This window comes from Mya arenaria, chromosome 2 (genome assembly GCF_026914265.1).
Source record: "Mya arenaria isolate MELC-2E11 chromosome 2, ASM2691426v1".
Lineage (NCBI taxonomy): Eukaryota > Metazoa > Mollusca > Bivalvia > Myida > Myidae > Mya > Mya arenaria.
Genome location: NC_069123.1, coordinates 69,887,947 through 69,915,817, shown reverse-complemented (window position 1 = coordinate 69,915,817; position 27,871 = coordinate 69,887,947). Strand labels below are relative to the sequence as shown.

The 27,871-nt window shown below is 36.5% G+C and overlaps 1 protein-coding gene across 1 annotated transcript; it reads left to right on the top strand.

Annotated features, from left to right (window-relative positions):
- Window positions 1-726: 726 nt before the first annotated feature.
- On the top strand, window positions 727-13,356 carry LOC128242995 (probable flavin-containing monoamine oxidase A). The gene is given in 12 exon segments (XM_052960465.1): window positions 727-1,135; window positions 2,654-2,834; window positions 4,124-4,211; window positions 4,504-4,681; window positions 5,726-5,840; window positions 6,437-6,594; window positions 7,966-8,143; window positions 8,956-9,056; window positions 11,086-11,265; window positions 11,697-11,738; window positions 11,740-11,885; window positions 12,179-13,356. Coding segments are annotated over 11 exon segments (1,593 nt in total). The 5' UTR covers window positions 727-1,135; window positions 2,654-2,710; the 3' UTR covers window positions 12,462-13,356.
- Window positions 13,357-27,871: the final 14,515 nt, after the last annotated feature.

Here is a 27,871-nt window from a genome sequence, read left to right as displayed (position 1 = left end):
TCAATTAAAACAGTTGAAACGGAAAACAAACAAATATGACGATTCAAAGTTTATTTCAGAAAGCAATCGATCACATATGAAAACATTAATATTCACATTTATAATTATAGGATAAACACATATTTCGTTCATTATTATTCAAATTATTATAATATTTTATTAAAATACATTGATGTTTAACATTGGAATTTCCTGGATTTTTCAGTTACATTAAAGATAATTTTCATACTGAGCACTAATATTCAAGTATTTATTAACAAATTTAAGACCAGTGAGTGAATAAATTGAAAAAAAAATGTTTAAAAACATTATAAATGATGGTCCGTAAGTTTCTGAAGATGGTCCGTAATGTACCTAAATCTGGTCCGTAGTGTCCCTAAATCTGGTCCGTAATGTCTGGTCCGTAATGTCCATGGTCCGTAGTGTCCGTGACCCTTGTGAACAACACTTATAGATAGTCAGTTAATGTAGATCTCTTTTTTCTTTTTTATTAGAAGTCTTTAAACTAAGTTGGCCTTTTTAATAACATGTACTGTTTCCGTGGCCTAGTGGTAAAGCATCCGCCTACGTTGCGAGAGGTCTTTGGTTCGATCCCCTGCCGCGTCATACGTTGTCCAGATTATTTAACAGCCGTTGAACAAAAGGGAGAGCACTGCGGTATTGGTTCAGAGTTTGGTCGAAAACGCCTCAGCAAAACTGTTGGCTGTCCCTTAATGAAAGCAGTGGTATAGAAGTAAAGGACTTTCTTTGCTTTGGATCTCAGGCATTTGTGTAAGACACATTAGAATATTACTATCTTGCCAGTGATGAAGAAAATTAATTACTGTCCAACCTTCAAACTTACAAGTTTATGGCATTGCCAATGACTTCACTTCGACATTACATTAGACTCTAAAATAATTCACCAGTCAATTGTAAACACGGCCTCCCAAAGTCCAGGGAATAGCGGGGACTTTGACTGTCGGCCCAGCCAAGGCCCAAGCCCGGGTAAAATCCCAGCACTGTGGAGACGAACTGATAGTAAAATCTGCGCCAAATGTCCTCGTACCCCAGGAACCCTAGGTGAATTCTCCGCTATATTTCGCGCGAAGACAAAACCACCGCATTCACCCGGCACTGCGGGGCCACCCGGAAGGTAAAAACATGGCACGTTTCCCCGGCTATCCCCGGTATACTGCCGGACCTGGGGGAGCCATGGTTACGATTGACAGGTGCATAATAGATTGTGTTATACGGGATTCTTCAAATCCACAAGATTCTTCAAATCCCTAACAGAAGGATTTGCCATATCGAAAATCGTAAAAAAGATCTGTAAACGTACAATTATTGAAACTATATTCAACAGCAACTGAATGTTTTTTGTATTTATTGCGCAAAAGTCATACTTGTACAGAAATGCACAATAATGAATATTATATTTTTCAAATTCAAGTACATGTAGATTTTGGTCATGCCCTAAATGTGAAAGTCTCCCAGGTTGAGCAAGACCTGGGACAACACTTTATTGACAATAGTGTTAATTAAAATTCATTGTTAAAGCTTAATTTTCTTTTTGACTTCCAAGAAATTTAGTTAGGTTGAGCTCCTTGTCACTTACTACAGATTCAGGCATTTTCTAGTATTTCCATAGAGTTCTGAGCATTCAAAAAATAAAATAAAATGGTTCTTGTTAATATAACTTTATAAATGATGATTCTTCTTAATGGTTAGGTGCAAGTCTTATTTCAGAAGAACGCTAGGTACACATTGGTACTGTTTTTAGCGCGCTGAAGCAATTATATTGATTTTGCCTTTTTTTAGACACAGAAAAAAAGACTCTTAAATACAGTGCCTTACCACATTTTTTTTTTTAAAAATCATAAAAAAATCATTTTTAGTTGGATCTTTCTTAAATAAAAGTTTTTGTATTCTAAAGCCTTGAATAATATGATGCATCAAATTGGTTGATGAATTGTTTAAGAAAATCATTGGTCCATGCTATCAATAGTTCAACTTATAACCTTTACTGTAAGTTTAAGAACATGTGTTTTGGTTGTTTAACTGTACACATACAATTCAACATACCAAAAAATGTTTGTTTCTAGTTTCCTGACTACATAATTGTTTTATTGTCATCAGACAATATTCGCGAGAGCCTTATTAAATTGAGGTGAAGTGTGACCCTAGTTCCAATAATTGTACATGCATGTAGTTCTGCCTTCCATTTAACTTTAATGTAGATATTTATTTTTTTGATGTTTACTACAAACCCAAATGATAATATATAACGTGTTCACTCATTTTCTTTAGCTACATGCATGTGGATATTTTTTTTTAACGATTCTTATTTGGTGAATCCCTCAGGGATAAGAAGAATCCCATTTTGAACATCTATTATTTTAGACTAAGTGCAGGAAATGTACTCTTAACAGCTTAATGTAAGGTAAGGTGCAACTAAATTGTTTTGTGACCAAATTGTCAATCTAAACTTCTTATATGTTCTCATGTTGTTTCTGTGTGTAACTGTTGAATTTCTGTTGTCATATTGTCTATTTATGATTTTGTCGCTGTCAAATAAAGCCTCTAAGGAGAGCAAGATCTTCACAATGTTGGAGCTCAGGGGATCAGAACATTTGTGTTAAACATCATATTGTTCATTTCTTTTCTGTTTCAGAATAATGTTGTAGAAAAGCAGGTAGCTTAAACCCCTACTAATAGGAAGTGATCTCTGATGGAGAACCAGAGTCGTGAGGTAGAGGTTGTCATTATCGGGGCTGGGATATCGGGGCTGACTGCCGCATACCGCCTAAAGAAGAAGGATCCACACCTAGATGTTTTGGTTCTGGAGGCTAAAGGTATAATATTGATGGACTCGTTAATTTTGTGACTGATAATGTCAAATTATGTGCATTTTCCATTGTTTCTATTTGGGTCTTCTGTGCTTATTAAAATGAGTTTATTTTATATAACTTATAAATAGTGTTTCCCCAAAGATTTATTTAAAAGTTCACTGATGCTGCATTTTGACATACTGTATATTTCAAGTTCTTTGATGGTCATTAAGACTAGTGTAAGTAAATCACACTCCACATGATAAGAAACACAATGAATGCAAAGTAATGACAAATTTAATGACTTTTGATAAAAGTTTCAAAGTTAGATTATTTCTCCATAATATGGACATATACAGATGAAATAAAATCTAAACACAATACATCAGTAAACACATAACCACGATATTTTTAAGTACACAGGTAACATAAAAGTCACAAAGAAAGTCGCTTGGTTCCCACCGTGTTATAGTTGAATCAAGCTCTGCCTGTGAAAGGATGTCAGTACTCGGACACCTGATATGGCCCTGAAGGAAATACTGCTTATAAATATATAAGGCAATATGATGTTGCTCTGACTGTCTAGCTATTCATTTAACTTAAAGCTGAGTGGACAGCCCAGTAACATAGTCTTGTTAGAAAAGATATCATGTTTAACTCACATCGATAAAAAATATAAATGATATTTTGGCTCCCTTTTAATTTGGGAATTCGTGGCCACGTAGCTGTGAAAAAACATAGTTTGATTTATTTTTATCTGTATCTAAATCATGTGCTGTTTTTAGCTTTTTATGTTTTAAGTGAATTAAAATTTATAAAGCAAAATTGCATTAACTTTTATTGTGCGCCTTTAAATGGTTAATAATTGAAAGCAATATAACTTTATTTATTATGTTTTCATAAGGCCAAAAAAAACAAATTGTTTGTTTAGGGTAACCTTCCCCAAATTTCTAGCTAGGGTAGGTAGGGATTTTTATTTTTTTTTCAAAATCTGTCATAAGTTCACAGTGTTTTCTTGCACATGGCAGTCTTTCCTACATTACTGTCATTGCCTGACTTTGTTTTATCATATAAACAATAATTCTGATTAAAATCTGCCTTTATCCACCCTCCGTAACTCTCTATTCGCTAACAAATATTTGTTTTGCTCAGAAACAGAAAAAATAATTAGGGTCGGCGCATTTTTATAGGTAGGGTCGGGTTACCCGAAACAGACATAAATTTTTTGAGGCCTAATGGCAAAATGACAATGAAGCGAAATATGTTTTACTTTGATAAGAATGAATTCTTTTTATCAGCTTGTTCAACTTCAGAGCGTGTTGGTGGTCGCACACTGACAGTCGAGATGAAGAGTGCTGATGGCTCTGATCACTGGGATCTTGGTGGACAGTGGGTTGGCAGGTGGGTCATGTGTTATTGTTTCTTTAAACCTTGGACAAACAAGCTTGGACAAACAATCAAACTCTTTAGTGTGGCTAAGAACTGTTAGGTGCATAGTTAATTGTCCCAGCTCTGGTTCTTCTCAGCATAAAACTGTTTTACCGCATAGTAATTGTGTAAATGCAGGAAAAGGAAGATGTAGCACCATTCTAAAACTTTTTGTCGGGTAACATTGTTGTATATTTACGTCTAGATTAATAAACACAACAAACTACAACAACAACCCATTTGTGTACTATTTGTCTTTGCTTAGGTGCCAGCCTCAGATTATGGCTCTACTCGAAGAGCTGGGCCTTGAAGTTTACCCCCAGTATATTAGAGGCCTCAAGTTCCTGCAGGTCGGGCGACTCTCCAACATTGCCAGCTATTCCTCTGACATACCAACTCTGCCTCTCATGGGGCTCTATGATCTACACAGGCTGCTCAGTATGGTACTAAAAAACTGTAGACTATTATTTTAAACCTGCTAGCTTTTGATTTTTGCAATTTTATATGAATTTATTATGTCGTAAATTTAATAACTATATTAAAAAAACAGTGCGTTTGGCATGATCAGTACATGACCCCTACATGATCTTGAGGAATCAGGTGAGAGGTCAAGGTCACAGTGACCTTGAATTCAAAAAGGTTGTCCGAGTGATATCTTGACCGCACTTTCACCTAAGACCCTTAAACTTGACATGAAGGTTGGGCATGACCAGTAGATGACCCTATTGAATTTGAGGTAATCTGGTTAAAGGTCAAAATCATATTGACCTTGAATGCAAAAAGCCTGTCTGAGTGATATATTGACAATGCTTGCACACATGACCCTCAAACTAAATATGAAGGTTGGGCATGTTTAGAAGAGGACCTTTCTTGACTTTGAAGCTATCAGTTCAAAGGTCAAGGTCACAGTGACTTTGAATACGTAAAGTGAATGGAAGTTGAACTGATTTTAAGGTAATCAGATCAAAGGTCAAGGTCACAATGGCTCTAAATGTGTAAAGCTTGTCCAAGTGGTAACTAGACAATGCATTGACCTATGGTCCTCAGACTCAACATGGATGTTGTCATTTTGGGGTCATTTGATTTGGCATGACCAGTAATGGTTATTGACCCATTATGTCCAAAGGTCAAAGTCATAATGACCTTAAAGGTGAAAATATTGTCCAAGTGGTAACTTGACAATGCCTGTATTGATGGTCCTTAAACTTGACATGGAGGTTGGGCTTGACCAGGAGATAACCCCTATTGATTTTAAGTTCATCAGGTAAAATCAGCTGGCATTTTGGTCCATGCAAATTTTGACCAAATATTCCGGAAAAAATGGCACTATTAAAGAAGGGCATAATGTTTGGCCAACATCTCTTGTTATAGTTAGTTTTTAGTTAACTTTTGTAATGCATTTTATAAATCTTTTTTATTAATAAATGCAGTATGCTCTTAATTTCGAAAAATAAAATTGAAAAATATTGCAAAAATATTTTTTTTAGACGGATAAGATGGCACTTGAAGTGAACCCGAATGATCCCTTTTCTTGCCCAAAAGCTGCTCGCTGGGACTGTGAGACCTTGGAAACCTTCATAGACTCAAAAATCTGGACAGAAGGTATAAAACACCTATCACAGTCATTAATACATGCCTATCACTGTGTAAAAAAAAATGTTTAACAATTTAGCTGTATCTTAGAAATTAATTTAAAAACAGATTCTAGGGAGCACTTTGCAGCTGGTCTTTCAAAGAAATTCAAGATGGTACGATTTTTGAATATGATGTCTGCATCGACATTTCGACATGATGTGTTTCGAAAATGCTAACACAGAATCTGTGTATGAACGCTGAAGCGCCTAACTAACAAAGATTGCTTATCTGCTCCGGATCCCCAGTGAATGCTTGATTCAAAGTAATATTTTAATCGCTGTCCATTTCAAGCGTCTATGTAATACAACAAAGTTGAACAAACACTGATGTATTCCAGAAGTAAAAAAAGCAGGCTTAAATAATTAACAAAGTTTGTTTTACGCTTTGGAAATAATTTGTCTGAATTAAAAAGGTTTGGTGTCACCTATCAGGGGAGTGTTCAGGGTAATTAATCATATTCTTTGGCAGCTATATTTTTTGTGTGTATTTTAAACATCAGTTTTGATGGCCTCCGAAGTCATTCTATACCCTTAAATGTTTTGTTTGCATTTCTGCATGTTTAGCTGTAAAAGACCTTTTGCGAGCCTGTATGCGGACAATGTTCGGGGTTGAGCTCTCCCAGATATCCCTCCTGTATTTCCTCACCTATGTTGCCTCGGCTGGAAATATGAAAAACCTCATAGAAGCAACAGAAAATACTGCACAGGAATATAAAATAAAGGTTTGTCTTGAAAATGACAGCTCAAATTACCCACTATGTTGCATTTGCAACACAATCCTATGACAGACATTCCAAAATGATGTTAATCAAGTTTCTAAACCTTAGTGGTGTTGTTATTTAAAACTTGTTTAAATTTTAGTCTCAATTTTTCATGATTTTATCAAGTTTGTTGCAAATTAGTCTTGTAACTGCAGTTGCTATCTTTCATATTGATTCTTGAATACATTTTTGTTTGTTTAAACATTACAGGCAGGGCCCAGATCTACAGTTTGTTTAAACATTACAGGCAGGGCCCAGATCTACAGTTTGTTTAAACATTACAGGCGGGCCCCAGATCTACAGTTTGTTTAAACATTACAGGAAGGGCCCAGATCTACAGTTTGTTTAAACATTACAGGAAGGGCCCAGATCTACAGTTTGTTTGAATATTACAGACAGGGGCTCAGATCTACAGTTTGTTTAAACATTACAGGAAGGGCCCAGATCTACAGTTTGTGTAAACATTACAGGCAGGGCCCAGATCTACAGTTTGTTTGAACATTACAGACCGGGCCAAGATCTACAGTTTGTTTAAACATTACAGGAAGGGCCCAGATCTACAGTTTGTTTAAACATTACAGGAAGGGCCCAGATCTACAGTTTGTTTAAACATTACAGGAAGGGCCCAGATCTACAGTTTGTTTGAATATTACAGACAGGGGCTCAGATCTACAGTTTGTTTAAACATTACAGGAAGGGCCCAGATCTACAGTTTGTTTAAACATTACAGGCAGGGCCCAGATCTACAGTTTGTTTGAACATTACAGGCAGGGCCCAGATCTACAGTTTGTTTAAACATTACAGGCAGGGCCCAGATCTACAGTTTGTTTGAACATTACAGGCAGGGGCCCAGATCTACAGTTTGTTTAAACATTACAGGCAGGGGCCCAGATGTACAGTTTGTTTGAACATTACAGGCAGGGGCCCAGATCTACAGTTTGTTTGAACATTACAGGCAGGGGCCCAGATGTACAGTTTGTTTAAACATTACAGGAAGGGCCCAGATCTACAGTTTGTTTAAACATTACAGGCAGGGCCAAGATATACAGTTTGTTTGAACATTACAGGCAGGGGCCCAGATATCCAGTTTGTTTAAACATTAAAGGCAGGGGCCCAGATCTACAGTTTGTTTAAACATTACAGGCAGGGGCCCAGATCAACAGTTTGTTTAAACATTACAGGCAGGGCCCAGATCTACAGTGTGTTTGAACCTTACAGGCAGGGGCCCAGATCTACAGTTTGTTTAAACATTTAAGGGTAGAGTCCAGATCTACAGTTTGTTTAAACATTTAAGGGTGGAGCCCAGATCTGCAATTTGTTAAAACATTTAAGGGTGGAGCCCAGCAGATAAGTGAGAAGCTGGTCAAGCATATCAGCAAGGAGAATGTGTTGCTAGGGGAACCAGTTTCCATGGTAACTCAGGCTGGGGACAGTGTAGAAGTCATTTCAAAGAAGGGGAACAAGTACCGATGCAAGAAAGTCATACTTGCTGTTCCTCCTAGTCAGATAGGTATGCTAGAACATTAAGCTTTTACAGATTAAATATTCGATTGAAATATTTTGAAATAGCATAAGTGATAAATCCCATTTTCTTTTGTTTTTCTATATAAAGTATATACAATGACTTTGGTATACTTGATCCTGGAATTATGCAATCAATTTTATCAATGTAAATAACTGAATCACGTTTGAACCCTTTTTATGTCTACATTTTCTTAAACGGTATACACTCCAGTAACATTACTTGATACAAATTAAATCATTGCAAGATTGAAAATCAATATTAATGTTGCTTGTATGTCTCTTATGTCTGTATTAAAAGCATTATTACTTTAAGATTAAGATTATACTTGTAACTTTAATACAGTGTGCATGTTTTTTGATACACTTAATCATGAAAAGGGACATAATCAAGTTCTACCTATGGCATATGGGTGGGCGGGCATCTTTGTATGTGCAGAATATCTCTGCAGCCATGTCACTTAAGTGACTACAAAGTGATGACCCTTTAATTGGCAATTACTGTACAGATTTTTCTTGTCGGATCAATAACTTTGAAATCCTGTGTTCAATCATCACCAAATGTGTATGATTATTATAACTCTGTCTGGTTTGATAACCAAGGCGCTATAGTCACTCCACTGTTATGACTCTTGAAGTGGGAAAAACTACTTTTATAGTGTCCGCACTTTAAATTAGGGAGGCTAATGTAGGACAAGTTATCCCCAAACTTTATTATATTTTACGACTGTAAGCGCTGTTGTTATTTTATTTGTTTTCTTTATTGCGATATGGTTTAGTTATAATCTCTCTTTGTTACAGGAAGGATGGAATTCAATCCAACTTTACCTGTGGAAACAAGGGAGATAATCAAAAGAATGCCTCCATCCAATGTCATAAAGTTTACAATTACATTTCCCACGGTATGTTTTGACATGTTAGTTAATGTTGTTGTGCAGAATGTCTATACTGGTTGATGGCCATAATCCGTACACTGTAGGAGGTTTTTTACAATTATCTTGGATAGTTTTTGTTGTTGTATGTTAAAATTTTGAATGGAACATCTACGGCTAATGTGTTAACACCTGTCAAACTACCGGTACAAGTAAACAGTCTTATTTATTGTATATCAAGAATAATTCATTTTTAGCTCGACTATTCGAAGAATAGGTGGGCTATACTACTCGCCCCAGCGTCGGCGTCAGTGTCGGCGTCGCGTCTGGTTAAAGTTTTAGGGCAAGTTGGGATTTTCACTTATAAGTCAAATACCCTACATTCAAATTTCAATTGACTTAATACTTCACACAGTTGTTCAGGGCCATCACATGATGAGGTTAGATAACCCATATTATTCTTTACACAGATTATGGCCCCTGATTGACTATGGAACTTAGGTTAAAGTTTTAGGGCAAGTTGGAATATTTATTAATAACTTCTATATCCTTTGTCCAATTGACTTAATACTTCACACAGTTGTTCAGGACCATCACACAATGAGGTTACATAACTCCATATTATCCTAAATACAAGTTATGGCCCCTGATTGACTTAGGTTAAAGTTTTAGGGCAGGTTAAAGTTTTAGGGCAAGTTGGGATTTTCACTTAAAACTCCAATACCATTCATTCAATTGACTTAATACTTCACACAGATGTTCAGAGCCATCACATAATGAGGTTAGATAACTCCATATTATCTTTTATACAAATCATGGCCCCTGATTGACTATGGAACTTAGATAAAGTTTTAGGGCAGGTTGGGATATTGTTTAAAAACTTCTATACCCTTCATTCAATTGACTTAATACTTCACACAATTGTTCAGGACCATCACCCAATGAGGTTACATAACTCCATATCCTTAATACAAGTTATGGCCCCTGATTAACTTAGGTTAAATGTTTAGGCTAGTAAAAGTTAAGGGCAAGTTGAGATTTTAATAAAAAAACTTCTATACTGTTCATTAAATGCACTTAATAAAATTCAAAATTATTTGCGACCAACTTACAACAAGAAACATAACTCCGTTTTAAGCCTAAATACAAATTAGGGGCCTTGAATTTATTTATTTTTAATTTTTTTTTTTTTAATTTCCTTTGAAAGGCATATTTGTATATTCTAAACAACATTTTCATAATGGGAAATCAAGTTATTTGAATGACTTGCGTCATTGTTTGGGCGGGCTGGTGGGAGGGCAACATCAAAGTCACCTTATGTATCGAATAATTTTAGTTAGGTTTGACATAAAGAGACCAAACTTGGTATTATTACATCCTTATTGTATTCTAAGTCAAAGCGGCGTAGTCGAGGGCGCTGTCTTAAGATGGCTCTTGTTAATATTGAAATTTAATCACCCTTTAATTTATGGACACGAATCCCAAACACTTAAAAAAAATGTAGTTTTTTCTAAAAGAATACAGTCACCATTTTAAATAAGTTTTGCTAAATTTTGACAAAAGGATGTAGAAACAGATGAGAGTTTTAGTTTAAACCAAGATGAAATTTTGATTACTGGTAATAATTGTTTGCTATCTTGTATCACCACTTATCTGCCAAACTATGTTTTGTTTACACTGTTTTTCAAATCACCCTATTCACAAATGTAAAGTGTTAGTTTTAAATAAAACAAAAAAATATGAAATGTAGGTTTAATAAAATAACCTTCTACATTTTGACCTTTAGAACAATGAATGGCATATTTTAGAAAAACACTCAATGACACAAGAAGAAAATTGTTGCTTTAGCAATCGTCTGTATTGATCTAGAATATTGAATAATTGATCACCTTAAGAATAAATGCATCTTTTAACAGGTTTTCATGATTTGGATACTGTTTTGCAGTATAGTTCAAACTCATATCAATATCAAGTATGTGTATCGCACTTGCAAGATCTTGAATTGCTCCACTGATGTCAGAAATTTACTTAGTCCTGTATATTTGCTCTCTCTGTGCAGGCATTTTGGCGTGTGGCGGGGAGTTCTGGAGAGGTTGTGAGTAACGGTGGTGCGAGTATGCTGCCTAGCTGTGATATGGGGCCACTTGGAGTGGTGTATGACGCCACCTCAAGTAACGCCCAGCCTGCCCTCTTGGGCTTCATGGGAGGGCTCCAAGCTGTACAGTGGCAGAAGATGGAGGTGACTGTTCAAAAATAATCCTTATACATGTATAAATAATATGATAGGGCAAAACTTGTAATTACCACTGAATGCTAAATTCTAGGTTTAAGAAGTTTGAAAGATATTGTGGTGCAATAGACATGATGCTATTATCATGTCATCTCAATTCTCAATTAATTTATTGTAAAGTTGGTTCAGAAAAAGCAAAACAGCCTTTAAAATTTCCTGGTCTTAGTGCTCTTGGTGGTTTCTTTTTATTGGGTTAACATCAGAGCGGCTCAGTGTCATATTAATTGGTGGGAGTTATACTTGTAATGAACTGCAACTACAATATGATTATGTAATTAAGGATGAAAAAATGTCAGAAATAATCAAATTTTATGAAAATGTTTTATCCTAAGACATCCTTAGATTTCTTTATGTAAATAAATTGTTTGCTGAAATTTCAGCTTGAGACCCGAAGATCAGCAGTATTAAAGTCCTTGTCTGAGTTTTTTTGGTACCGAAGTGTACAAGTATATAGAGTACAGGGACTTGGTTTGGGACACTGAGCCATACAATGAGGGGGCTCCAGTGAGCTGTGTGGGCCCAGGAGCCATGAGGTTCTACGCCAAAGGGCTGAGGGAGCCCTTCGATAAGTGAGTTCAAATACTGTGTGCTATGACATGTCTGTATGTTGTTTAATGCTTTAGACATTTTGTAAAGATTGAAGTTGGTGATACCAGTGAGGAAGAAAATCATGAAAATAAATATATTTTGAATTTGTGTATTGTTTAAGCCATTAATCAAGTGGAAATGAAGAAAATATTTTTCAAAGCAAGATGCCAGTTTAATTTGTAATACTGATTTTTACTGGCATATTCATTTTGTGTGAACAATATGAATACAAACTTGATATAGGTTTATAATTTATCACTTTTCTATCATGTAGAATCCACTTTGCTGGTACAGAGTCAGCCACCATTTGGTGCGGATTTATGAATGGTGCTGTGCAGGCGGGCAGCAGGGCTGCCTTGGAAGTCTTATATGACCTTCGACCCCAGTTGGTGGCTGCATCAGATATCCAGGTCATTGGAGGTCATAGAAGTGGACACAAACAAGGTCAAGGTCAAAGTCTCAGTGGAAAGGTTGTGAAATGGAGCCTAGGCCTTGGGATTGCTTTAGCGGTCATCTTCACGGCAAGAAAGTTCTATAATAGCATGTCCCCTGCATGAGAGACATGCTTTGTTTACTTTGTGTTCATTATTGGAGTAGTTTCACCTATTCCAAGTTCAACATTGTAGATTGTTCAAATTTCACCATGTTTTTTTGCATTTTTTTTTAATCTAATTTACAAATTCATTCTACAATTTAAATTCATTAGTACGATAATGTTTTCCTTTATTTTTTATATTAACGAAATAAATTATTTATAGGAAAAAAATGTAACTTAAACCCTTGTGAAATTTAAGCAATCTGCATGTTCAATAATTATAATGATGAAAACAAAGTATTTGCAATGCTTTGAATACCTCCCCAAGGAAGTGTTAAATTACTTACTTATGTATTAAAGCCATTGACTTACTATCTGAAGGTGGTGTTTTTTAACTGAAAACATATATTTGTATTCAGACCTGATCATGAAATTGTACAGATTCACATTGTTTTTTTTTATGTTACCAATGATAGTCTGTGATCTCTATTTGCGATTTCTGTGATAAGTTGACATTGTGTTTGATTTCTGATATGAGGAAATGCTTTCTGGCAATGTAGGTTTAATGTAATTAACATTCTTGCAATATTTTCATTAAGCAGTTAAATAAGTATTATATTATTCTCCTCAAGTGGCAACCATAAATGAACCTTAATTTCTGCAGTACAGTTGTATAATTGTTTTCGGAAGTGCTGTACATTGAGAGTGGTGGTCCTAGTGCTTACAAGGAAGCCTAGGATGGAAGGTACTGGGGATTGAAGTTGGGACCAAAACTGATTTGGAAATAATAAAACAGTTTTTATTATTTTAATTAATCAGTTTCATAATCAGAAGTAGAGATATGCATGAAAAGGAGCCGTTGCCAAATTTTATTTTAAACTGATAATTATGTATTTACTTATAAATAGAAAACGACATTGGGCTCATCATTAATCTCATATTGCATTTGCTTTGAAAACATCACTCAGACTTTCCCTTCAGTCTGAATATCAGATGCCATTAATATTACTAATAATGATGATGGTGTCTTGATTTGGGATATACAGTTCTCCAGACCAGTAAACCTCAATAGTTAGCCAGTGTTTTTCACCTCTTTGGGAACATTTCCTGATTGTTTTTTCGTGAAAACCAGCAAATTGGGGAAAGTGTGAAACATGGTCATTGGGAAATATTATTGTACTTGCATACAGTGACTAAAGGACATGGTCATTGGGAAATATTATTGTACTTGTATACAGTGACTAAAGGACATGGTCATTGGGAAATATTATTGTACTTGTATACAGTGACTAAAGGACATGGTCATTGGGAAATATTATTGTACTTGTATACAGTGACTAAAGGACATGGTCATTGGGAAATATTATTGTACTTGTATACAGTGACTAAAGGACATGGTCATTGGGAAATATTATTGTACTTGTATACAGTAACTAAAGGACATGGTCATTGGGAAATAGTATTGTACTTGTATACAGTAACTAACGGACATGGTCTTTGGGAAATATTATTGTACTTGTATACAGTAACTAACGGACATGGTCATTGGGAAATATTATTGTACTTGCACACAGTGAAGTAAGGACATGGTCATTGGGATTTTTAGCTCACCTGCGCACAAATGGCTCAGCGTGAGCTATGGTGGGCTGTCTGTCATCAACATTTTTCTTAAAAAACGTCTCATCCTTAACCACTGGGACAATTTTAACCAAACTTCACAAGGATGTTCCCTGGGTTTTACTCTTCCAGATTCCTTTAATAAAAGTGGTTACATGCAGAACTTATGGCAATGTAAAGGAAAAACTTGGAATTTTCTTTCTTTTTCTTTTTATGCTTTTATCTTTTTATGATTGGAAAAGTTTTAAATGAAGAACAGATTGAAAAATTTATTCTTATCATCTATCATATTTCAACATCAATGAAATACATTTACATGTGGAAACAACTTCAGTAGACATAGAACAGTATCAGAACAGGGTCTTTCCCAGAAAATATTTCAGGCTTAAAGGGGCTATACACCGTATGATAAAATAGCCCCCAAAAAAGAAAATTTTCGAAACCTGAAGTAAACTTGACATTGATGTGTACAATGCATTGAAACTTACTAACTGAAGTACCACATAGTTTACAATTTATTTAAGTTTAGCAGTTATTTCATATTTTCCATTAAAAAAAATACTGGGTATGTCTACCAGGTAAAATTCATTCCTAATGCGTGATTGGCTAGTCGGTGTTATCACGTGATATTACCGAGGTAGGTGTATAGCTTTATTATGTCACCCAGAAAGCCGTCGTAGCTCAGTGGATAAGATGCTGGACTGCAATTTTGGCGACATGGGTTCGAACCCGGTCTCCGACACAATATTTTTTTTTACATTTTGGTACTTTTTTTGCAATTATCATATCAAAGTGTAACACATTCTATTAAATAATTGTCCCGAGATTCTTTTTTTTGGTGCCAATCTAGTGTACAGTCCCTTTAAGTCCTGGGCTTAGCAATTGGCAGGGGTGGGTGCAGGATGGTGGGTACTCCCGTCCACATGTCAATTTTTTGTTATAATTTCAATGCCAAATGGCACATTTTGGTGCACTCTAAAAAAAAATATTATTCAATAAAGACAAGCATACAAAATCATTATTATCATATTTATTTCCTTGTTATAAGACATAAATAAAATGATATGAATAAATATAATAAAAAGGTCAACACATTATATATCAATAAATACTAGGGATGGCAACGAGTACCCGAGTAATCGATCGAACGTCCGAGTACTCGAGTACCAAATCACTACTCGAGTACTCGGAAAAAAAATCTATTAAAATCACCAAATACACGATTTACAGATAAAATATCAGATCTGGTTAGTTGCCAAGAGGACAATTTACGGTCCCTCTAATCCCCGCTGTGTATTTTAGTCATTTATTTATATTTATATCATTTATTGTTAAAATACGTAATGAAAGTTTACTTAAAAAGTGAAAATGAACAAAAGTATGACCAACGCACAATATACGTCATTAACGATACATGTATATACACAATCATGTCTTCGCGAACACATATTCAATTTTTCCGAGTACTCGATCGAAAGATCGTCCGAGTACTCGAGTATTAATTTTACTACTCGTTGCCATCCCTAATAAATACACAATACATATTAATCATGAATCAATATATTTAAGAATAGATATAATGTGAATAGATATTAAAAAAATCAATAAATAGCATGATGTAATGTCTTCAGAGTTGTGAGGAATCACTCTAGGACGATACATTTTAATACTTCTAGAATTACATGTTTGCTATGGTGCTATCAGCAGAGAACTGAACTCAATTATACATTTTGTAATATTTGTAGGTGGTGCCAATAAAGCTAGGCATGCTTGACAGGTTGACATTTAAATGACAGATAACAAATAATAATAAATAACAAAAAGTAATTGCCTTTTTTAAATTCAAAGATCAACCTTTTCTTTTGGGTGCTGACAGTAGTTTCGTGTTCATGGGTCATCCAAAGAAAAGCTCATATGGAGTTTGCTTTGTACTTGTATGCGGTGTTGCGGGGTAATTTCTCAGATATGAGTGCATCGCCTGGTTCGATGGAATTTCTTCTGTAGTTGCTGCTGGTATGGCTTTGCAGATGGATTTATTAAACCATTCAACTTCTGCATTAAATTTTTGCTTGCGGCCACATTGGAGTTATCTTTCTGTGTTTAAAACCAATATATAAAGTGAAATGTGTAAATTCATTCCCATTCCTTGGTGGATTGTTGTCCATTTTGAGTACTTTTTTTTTTCCATATTCAGACATTCTTTTATATAAGATAGGTAATATTGTCTTTGCTGAAAGTGACTTTAACTATTGGGTATCTGGAGTATTCGTCAATATATATCAATAGATAATCTCCATGTATATATCGAACACTATGAGGAATTAATGAGCAGTTCTCGAGTATTTGTATTGGTAGATGCCAGACATGAGTGGCAGCTTTTTCATTTTAGTTCAACTTGCTTATCTTTGCCCTGACAATACTCCTTATCTTGTAACAACTGATTTTCACTTTAATGATCTTGGTATCAAAAGTTTTGAATCATGAAGTAATGTGTCTAAACGCCACAGACTCTCAACAGTTCAACACAAAGACACTGTTTATCGAGTTCCATGTTTTTATTCAGTGATAACAACATACATAATTCAAGTAAGACTTAACATACGCGATCTGGCTAACTCCAGCTCGCCCCAAAATCTCACTACGTAGCCCATGTCCATATGATACGGCTATAAGGTTGCCTACCATGCCGTATGATATAACAAATATTTGGAGGAATTCTCAACATAATTTCAAGTCCAAAAACAAGTGCAAGAATTATGTTTCATTCTTCATGTCTAAACACAATAGCATCTCACACTGCATTGTATATTGAAAGATTTTTCTTGGATAATGTCACAGTTATGCTCAACAAGCATTTGGTGTTGCCTGCAAAGATATGGGCGTATGGTCAAAGTAAATCAAGTAGTCTTTCATGAAACATTTTATTCTACAAGATCTAAAGGTATTCAGCAAGAAGCATAACATAAAGCAGGGTTTGGAGCATGTGCACATTTTGTTAAGTGATTGTATTTCCTGTAACGTTTCTGTTGCTTTCTTATTAAACACTGATGATCGAATGTTCGTTCAGTCCTGTAGTGATACTTCCCTTTGTGGAAATTAACTGTATATTTCTCTCCCAACACAGAGCGGACATATATATATAATGACATAAAACAACTCACCAGGATATGATACAATATACTATGCTTAAAATATATAACAGTTTTGTGTTAAACTGTGTGTTATTCAACAAATTGAAAGTATCACCAAACTTTACAGTTTTGACGTTCAGATTATGAATGGTTAGAGGAAAATAGAAAGTTAATCTAGTGCGATGAAGATATACATATCGACCAATGAAACTGTAAATTAAAGATATAAAACCCGTTTAAGACATCATACCCGTACAGAACATTGTACATACATGAGGATTACATGGACTAAACGAATGAAAAGTTCATGGACAGCACAAATGACAAAACAAAACGAAATGCTGGGGTGGAGTTGACCTGTTTACACACTCCCCCACTTTATTGAAAATGTCTCTGACATTTCTGGCTGTAAGTTACGAATACACATGTTATGTAAAGTGTATCATATTCTCAAAATATCTGAAGTATCTGAAAACTGATAATAAGGAATGCATAAAACCCTGAAAGTAATGGTGTTATTTTTTAAAAATAGCATGTTAATTAAAAGCACAATCGTATGTTGCAACTACTATACTATGTTTGTTTTTTGTACATTTTGTGTATTTTGGGGCGGTGGCCTTTATTTACTTGAATAAAATGAATTGAATTGAATTGAAATTGAATTGTATATGACAACAACTAAATGAGAAAATAGTTTCTCACTGAAATAAATGTTGCATCATAAATTATTTTGCAATAATTAATGAATACATAAAGTACTTTAATAATTCCATCGAAGGGTTGTCAGGCCTAAAATAAACCACTGCTCAGGATTTCTGAAAATCACCAAAGAAATAGCAAAATTGTTGCACAAGAGGTTAGAAAAAAACAAATTAAAAGACAATAAATTATGGATTAAGAAAGTACTACTAGTTTAAATAAACCTTATACAATAATGACATGACTATAACAAGATTAGGCTACTTAAAATACAGCAATTTGAAATAACGCTTAAATATAAAATATAACGTCTTTAGCGAGCTGGGATTATACCCACTCACCGAAACATTCGGGGGAACGTTTTGAACACCTCGGTCTGGGAGTAGGAGTAGGCATTGATGGTGTCACGGGAATATGAAGAGGAACTTATGAGCTGTGTTGGCGAGTATGGAAAGAAATAGGAGACTGAAAAGAAACAGGTGAATGAATTTGAAAAGAAGGAGAATTGCCATTACTGTTTGTGGGTGGTTCAGGAGCTGGTGAATTGGGATTTTGCCTACGGCTCAGTGGCCCTCTGTTGAATGATATATATTGCAGACAAAGATGAATCGGAGGAATTCGTGTCTCCATCGTACTCAGACTCAGAGGCCTGAGGAGGTACTGACCGCATTCTGATCTTTCGAAAAGGTTTGGGTTTTTGATCACCAACTTCGGCATCTTCTGGCTCTGGCACGGAGATAATAGGAAGCAGGAGATTTTGGTGCAAAGTACGCATTGGTCCCTTGCGAGACTGGAGTTGCACTTTGTTCTGACCTTCATATGGAATATTTAGTACTACATATGTGTCTTTCTCCCAGCCAGTTACTGTCGCCCTTGTCCATTTACTTTACGTACAAAAACGATATCGCCTTCTGCAATTCTGTTTTCTCTGACTTTCTGGTCGTACTGAACTGTTGCTCTGCTCTCTTCCTTGCTGCTTCTTCAGCTTTCCTGTAAGCGTATTATAGGCGTTCCTGCAGCTGTGATACATAAGAAGCATGGTTTTCACCATCCCCATTCACCGATGCAGTGCCTAAGTATGCATCTACAGAGAGAGTCGTGGGTGCCACCGGAACATTAGGAAACGGGGGCTAAACCCTGTTTAACTGCTCTTCGTTGCGTTGTAAGACTAGACTATAGAGAAGGAATAAACACAGCCCAATGTGATTTTGGTCGTCAGCCAAGGTACCCAACATACAAAGGCGAGTGTAGTATAATCTCTCAGCCGAAGGATTTCCCATAGAATGGAAGGGGGTTGTTCCGGTCTTTCTCACATTGTCAAGCTTACAGAGTTCTTTAAAGACGTCGGTCTTGAAGTTGCGTCCCTGGTCTGAGTGGAGCTGCTCTGGAAAGGAGTAATGGACTATGAAGTTTTCATAAAGAGCTTTAGCAGTCGTGGTAGCTTTCTGATTCATACAGGGAATAGCTTTGGCATATTGTGTAAAGTGATCGGTGATTACCAAAACGTCTTCATATCCATCTTTTGACCTCTCAAGTTTGAGATAGTCAATACAGACAAGCTGCATAGGTCTCGAGGTTTCAATGCGAACAAGATTAGCCATGGGAAAAACTGGGGTCTTGCTACAAACACACAGACGACAGGATGAAATACGACTGCCTGGCCAGTAGAAACACTGACGTGCGAGCCAAAGGGATTTCTCACGACCAGGATGACATACATCGTCGTGAACACCACAGAAAGCAATAGTCCAGTAAAAAGGTGCAATGGAAGCAGAGACACCAAGACAAACAGCTTTTATCTCCTCCCCATTATGTAAATTGGTTAAAATATAACATTCAATGAACAAAAAATGAAATATACGATTCCCCTTTGAGTCCAAACAGCTTATGAAAATCTGTAAACAAGATGTGCTCCTAAGTTTATGTTTATTATGCTGATGTCATTTTGGTATTACCTATTTATTTATTTACACATATCACAACCTTTTGCCATTATATACACTTGAAAACTTAAAACCAGGCTAAATGCCAATTATTAGATGGCGGTCATGAAACCCGCTTTCTTTCTGGCTCAAGTGTGACTATATTTGTTGCTGTCGGTTAAAGTTACATACCCATATTTATACACAATTTTCAAAAACAGACAAGCTCAAAATGTAATTGACTGTTTGGACTTTCCACAGCATGTAACTGATGTTGATTGCCTAGATATTGGTTCAAGCTCATTCTCGACCACACCACTAGCAACCGAAGCATAAAGGTTTAAAACACTTGAACTCTCGTTGTTTTTTCTTTGCACGAACAGGTGATCCAAGAAAACCCTCAAATGCATTAAATGTCTCTTGAGTAGCCACTTCAGTGGCATGTTGGCTCTCTCCCGTTGATCCACATGTAGACTCGGAACTTTCAGTCCCCTCCATGATGGTCAACCAAGGCTTTAATACAGTAGACGTCACGACGGGGATATCAATAGGGTAAATGCATGAGCTCTTGAAGCTTTTGATGACAGTAAGAGGCCGGTAGAAGATATGCTTCTTTCAGAAGTTTGCCAAAGTTATCCTTGCTTACTGGGGTTGATGGATTTTCAATGGAGTGTGGCGTCTCAGGATCTGTTACCACCATCTGTTTTTTAATGGCCCGAACACTCCTTTATCTAGAGGCTGCATTTTGTCAATACAGACAAGCTGCATAGGTTTCGAGGTTTCAATGCGAACAAGATTAGCCATGGGAAAAACTGGGGTCTTGCTACAAACACACAGACGACAGGATGAAATACGGAGTGGCATTCGGAACTAATCTATACAACTATATTCCCTTTTACATGGCAAACTCAAAGGCTCCCATGTTAACATGGCTACTTATGCTGTCAATCAGCAGTATTATAGCCCTGTCCCTGCCACAGTATTTGTTGAATTGTTCAAGAAATCCCTTGTATGCTACATAATCCATCCATTCCTTCGATTTATAGGCAATGCCACTGTTCTCAATGGATTGAAGCTTCATGGACAGCGTGCTGGGTACACAAATTAGGGAGGTAGCATGGTACCATCTGATGACCCTTAGAACATCACATTGATCCTCTATTTACTGTGGCCTCCTGTCATATGTGGCACTTGAAAACTCTCTGTTTAGCTCATTTGATTCTTTGAAAAAAGATGCGCTATTGTCGTCACTTGATTGTCGTCATTGTCGTCGTCAGCGTTGGTTCAGTTTTGCGGGTCACTTACATGGAAACTATCAAAACTGTCACTTTGAAACTTTGGAAACTTGTTCATATAATACCCTTCTTCACATTGTACCCTAAAGACGGTGAGTTTTGCCTGTTTTTTTGGGGGGGGGGGGGGATGAATTTTGATGGATTTTGGTTGATTTGGAGAATTGGACATAGCTTATTCAATTTTTGTTAGACTGATTTCAATTTTATTCACAGACAATAAATGGATAATGCCTTCAATAGATCAAATGGTTTTTGAGTCATACATTTAGAAGGGGATGGGGGATATTTTAGTATTTTTGGACTGTGTAATTTTTAGCAAATATTTCTTTTTTTAAGTTAAGTTTTGCATTTAGGTCACTTACATGGGAACTATCAAAGCTATCACTTTTATAATACCTGTAATATTAAGTGTGCTGTACGACTACAAGTTTAATACTGACGACTTTTAACAGTATATGCAATGATTGGGTATGCGAATGAAACAGGTCTGTTCCAATAAACATATTCTGTTTCAACAAATGTATTACATTTCCCTTCTTTTGAAAATATTAAAATGCAATATAAAATTCATTGTTTAAGACTTATACATGGGTGAAAGTTACAAATTTTCAAAATACTGAAAAATTAAGCTAATTTCCCTCAATACTTAAATTCTTGCTCATTAATCAAGAACTCATTTAACTCTGTAACTCATTCAATAAAAGTTAAAAAATGAAAAACAGAGTAAAATATAAGAATCATATTAAATTGTGTTTTGTATTTTTATCAAGTTAAACAGCACATTAAATAACTTGTACATACACTGTACATACATATATAAAATATATACAACAATATTGCTAAGAAAATATTTACAAAATATTATATAAAGTCTCTAAACTAAATGTTCACTGGTCTGCCCATATTAATTACATTCTTTTCCACTTGGTGTCCCAACAGAATCACTAGTGGATATAAAATATATACAATATATCGCTATGGAAGTATTTACAAAATATTACAAAGTTCCTAATAATTTAATTCTTTTCCACTGGCGTCCACCACTAGAACCACTAGTGGCTTTCCTTTTGCTGTTTGCTATTCTGTTTTTCAACTTCACAAACTTGTCAATTATTCTGGCTTTCTCCTATTTCAGCATTTGAATAGAGGTGTTCAATTTCTCTGTCCTTTTCTCTTCCACTTCTTCCCTTTTTTTATGCCCCCACAAAGTGGCGGCATATAGGGTTGCCCTTGTCCGTACGTACGTCTGTCTGTCTGTACGTACGTACGTCCCGAAGATTGTTTCCGATCTAATTCTTGAAAACCGTTTGTCCAATCCTCACCAAACTTTAAACACATCTTTGTGACCATAATATCTTGATCAAGTTCGATAGTCATGGAAATCGCTTTAGTCATTTAGGAGTTACGGCCCTTTTTTGCCAAAAATACTTCAAAAATATATGTTTCCAATCTAATTCTTGAAAAGTATGTGTCCAATCCTCACCAAACTTTACATACATGATTGTGACCATAATATCTTGATCAAGTTCGATAGCCATGGAAATCGCTTTTGTCATTTAGGAGTTACGGCCCTTTATTTGCAAAAAAAGACTTGAAAAATACGTCCCGAAGATTGTTTCCGATCTAATTCTTGAAAACTGTTTGTCCAATCCTCACCAAACTTTTAACACATGTTTGTGACCATAATACCTTGATCAAGTTCGATAGCCATGGAAATCGCTTTAATCATTTAGGAGTTAGGGCCCTTTATTTCCCAACAATACTTAAAAAATATCTTATCCGATCTAATTTTTGAAAAGGATTTGCCCTTGTGCAGATTATCCTGAATAATCATTATGGCTTATTTTCTGTGACAAAAAATCGAAGTGGGGGCATCCGTGTCCTATGGACACATTTCTAGTTTCAGAAAGTCTTGATATTAAAAATGAGTATACATTTATGCAAGCTTTTGTCATTCTCCTACTAGCTGTTATTTTTGTGCATTTTTCAGCTCTTATCTTTAGGGAAGTCTTGACAATGGCCACAGCTTCATGGTTGACCACTGTTAGCTGGGTCCTGTCTTTTTCTATGATGTCATCCATGATATTGAATGTGGGTTCAATCAGAGGTCCGCTAAAGATGGTCAGTAGAGCCATCACAAGCTTCTTCAGCATTTGGGTAGCAGACCTCTGTGAAAGTTTTTAATTGAAACACTTTGGTCCAGAAGCCAGTATCAATTCTGTCCTCCTCATTGAACTCCCACCTCACATCCTTCACATGTGGATCAACACAGTACCTGTCAATCTCTTCAGCTAGTTGCCCATTCTGTTTGTCAGTGAACACATTTGGCAAGCAACTAGCTAATCGCTTTAAGACACTAGAGGTTTGATTGTGGTTGACTAAGTCTGGGTCCAAGGCAGTCATCAAACGGAGTATTCTGTTGCAAGTGGCATTTTGAGCATTTTTTGGCAGCCATGACATATCCATTTCGGAGGTTAGTATACAGATTTTCAGCCCAGTGCCTGCATGATTTGTCTAGATTTGTCTATTCTTGCTTTGTTGAGTTCAGTATATGCATACTTCCCTACACCAATACCTCTGTCCGGTTTTTGGAGAGTTCTGTCTGTGACATCTCATTTCATCAACTTAGTGATACTGTCTGGAATTTGCTCAGGTTTCATAAACATTCTAAACAGTTCTGTGGCCACCTCTGTCATTCTAGTGTGAAGAGTGTGAATCAAGGGTTTTTCACTCTGGAACTGTTTCACAAACCCTCGAAACATATCCAATAGGACCCTTAACAGATTGATCTTAACCAGTGTTTCCCACCCATTATGGAAAAGACTGCCTTGCGCTCATTGCTGGTGACCGACTTGTGCTGCCTCTCCTGTGACAGCTGAAGAAGGATGATGGCTGTCTGTGCTTGGTCGGAGACAAATTTGAGTTGATTTTCTATGTTCTTAATAGTATTAAGAACATAGTTAATTAACTCAAACTTGTATGTACTATAACTAGTAAATATATGATAATTAATGATAAACATTCGTTTACAAATATCTTCCAAATTAAAAGTCAAAACAAATATATAACTAAAACACAATATTATTAGACCATCACCGTATTTAATGTTCATCTAATCTGCTAATTATTCAGATAACAATTTCACAGAAGCGTGTGATTATCTGTTTATACTATGTGCCTGTCAAGTACTGATCATTCTGATAACGAGTGCTTGGCTTCATAACTCTCCCTGACCATGTTACAAGGACTTTCAATAGAGTATTGGCTAACGACCTACAATTGTAAAAAGGGAGCTGCTTGTTTGCCGGTTTGTCAGTACTATGTCATATCTGGGGCACTTGTTTGCTAAGATATTTGGTTCAAAATCGGACAGTGTTTCTTTTGTCTTGATTAACAATTGTCTATTTCGGCGATTAATTACACTGTTCTGTGTTTGTACATTGTATGACCTCACACCTTGCTTTGAAACAATTTTACCTGGAACACATTTCTTTCCAGATTGAATTGTTACTGCATCATTTATCTGAAGTGGTGTGAGTTGCTTAGTGGTCTGTCAAAATAGTGTTTAGCTTTGATTTGAAGTCGTGCTTTGGCAATACAATGGACTTTGTTCTTTGTCCCATAAAAAGTTGTGATGGTAAATATCCACACTCTAATGGTGTATTCCTGTACTCCAAAAGAAATATGTGCGGGTCTTTGCCTGTTTCATTGGCTTAAGTCAGGAGTTTCTTTGCGATCGGAACACCTTTCTCTGCCATGCCGTTTGACCTACTGTGATATGGAGATGAGGTAACATGTTCAAATCCCCAATCGTTTGCAAATTCATTAAACTCAGTTGATAAAAACTGCGGTCCATCGTCGCTCATACAAGTATCAACCAAATTTTATCACAGGGGGAAGGGGGCGAAATTACTAATTTTAGGGGCCGAAATGATCAAAATGGAGACTAAATGACTTGACTGAAAATCTAAATACTGTATAATTCTAATGCTCACCATCGAGCTACAGTAAAAGCCATGTATTGGATAAAACAAAACATTGAGAATGCAAAATAAAATCATTTCACTATGTATAAATATCTGTAACACGTATACAAATATGGATTTGATGAATTACCATTGCAAAATATAAGTGAAAATAACCACGTGTTTCCGCAAAGTTTTCACACATGTATCATACTCATCGTCCCCATCTACCTCGGTTAGAGTAAAATAATTGTCCTGAACAGCTAGTCCTGCACTATGCAACAATAAGGCTCTTTCTGCTTTGCATCAGTTATCCCTTTCATCGTTGCAAATAAATCGAAAGCACGCTCCCATCTAACCCAAGCTTGACTTAAGTGGGTGGGGTTTACATTTGGATCAAATTTGTCCACTCCTAGAACATCAACCGTCGCCATTTTCCTGTTCTGTATTTAAACATAGGTTTGCCGTATTTAATCATTGGTTCTGCTCCTCGTCGCCAGTTGTTGCGTTGGGTTATGGTGCGTTGAAGTACAATTCGAAAACAGTTTAACTTTTAATCAACTACATATTTTAGGTTCCAGACAACATACATCCATAATGATGCAGTGATGAAACATACTCTGGTGTGATTTTCTTTGACCCTTCTACTGTTCAATGTACTGAGTCGCATTCCATTTGCGAGTGTCCTGACAATTAAAATTCCTGGCTGATAATTTGCAAATTTGAACGTGTACAGCAATGATGCAGTTACTGTTTTGTTTTCCTTTTGTTTTGTGTGCGTGTGTTCAATGTTCACTAATGTGAAATAATAACTAAGAAACACAAGTGTGCTCTAACTATTTACTATGAACTACGCTAAGCAATGTAAACCAACAGACTGACCAAGAATACTCAGCATGCAAGAAGATAAAGATATAAAGTGTTGTCTGTTTGTAGAATCTGCAACAGTTACATACTGATTTCGATTCTGTCCTCCACAAGAGCATGAAGAAAGTTGCTATTTCGCATGATCCTCTTTTGCATTGTGTTTCATCCCAAACATGACAAACAACTTGTTTGTCACCAAGATAATATATGGTCAAGTTGAAACAACATAGTTTCCTTGAATAGTAAAGTTCATTGACTAAAGAACATGGTGTTGTAAGTACAGCCTGTAGTTCAAATGTAGCAACATAAATGCCTCTGTCTGCCCTGGCTCTATCTTTGTCTTTAGATCTCTCTTCGCACGCTCTATCTTTCATCTTTTGATGTTCGTCATATTCATGCTGCACCGAGACATCAATTGTCCCAGCCTGCTTTCTTCTTTCGAAGATTGTACACAAAGAACACTGATCCTTTTCATGCCCCCGAAGGTGGGCATATTAAAATCGCACCGTCCGTCCGTCTGTCCGTCCGTCAGTCCGTCCGTCCGACTCAATAACTCAGAATATTATGGACATATTTTAAAATAACTTGCCACATGTGTTCGGCATACCAAGACGACGTGTCGCGTGCAATAACCGTGTCCCTACCTCTAAGGTCAAGGTCACACTTAGGTGTTTATTCCCAATGGAATGCTGCATATAAGGACATAGAGTATAGGTTGTCGTGTCCGGGCTGTAACTTTCCCTTGTATGGACAGATTTTAAATTAACTTGCCACATGTGTTCGGCATACCAAGACGACGTGTCGCGTGCAAGAACCGTGTCCCTACCTCTTAGGTCAAGGTCACACTTAGGTGTTTATTCACAATGGAATGCTGCATATAAGGACATAGAGTATAGGTTGTCGTGTCCGGGCTGTAACTTTCCCTTGTATGGACAGATTTTAAAATAACTTGCCACATGCGTTCGGCATACCAAGACGACGTGTCGCATTCAAGAACCGTGTCCCTACCTCCAAGGTCAAGGTCACACTTAGGTATTTATTCACAATGGAATGCTGCATATAAGGACATAGAGTATAGGTTGTCGTGTCCGGGCTGTAACTTTCCCTTGTATGGACAGATTTTAAAATAACTTGCCACATGTGTTCGGCATACCAAGACGACGTGTCGCGTGCAAGAACTGTGTCCCTACCTCTTAGGTCAAGGTCACACTTAGGTGTTTATTCACAATGGAATGCTGCATATAAGGATATAGAGTATAGGTTGTCGTGTCCGGGCTGTAACTTTCCCTTATATGGACAGATTTTAAAATAACTTGCCACATGTGTTCAGCATACCAAGACAATGTGTCGCGTGCAATAACCGTGTCCCTACCTCCAAGGTCAAGGTCACACTTAGGTGTTTATTCACAATGGAATGCTGCATATAAGGACATAAGAGTATAGGTTGTCGTGTCCGGGCTGTAACTTTCCCTTGTATGGACAGATTTTAAAAATTACTTGCCACATGTGTTCGGCATACCAAGACAATGTGTCGCGTGCAAGACCCGTGTCCCTACCTCTTAGGTCGAGGTCACACTTAGTGTTTATTCACAATGGATTTCTGCATATAAGGACATAGAGTATAGGTTGTCGTGTCCTGGCTGTAACTTTCCCTTGTATGGACATATTTTAAAATAACTTGCCACATGTGTTCAGCATACGAAGATGAGGTGTCGCGTGCAATAGCCGTGTCCCTACCTCCAAGGTCAAGGTCACACTTAGGTGTTTATTCACAATGGAATGCTGCATATAAGGACATAAGAGTATAGGTTGTCGTGTCCGGGCTGTAACTTTCCCTTGTATGGACATATTTTAAAAATTACTTGCCACATGTGTTCGGCATACCAAGACAATGTGTCGCGTGCAAGACCCGTGTCCCTACCTCTTAGGTCGAGGT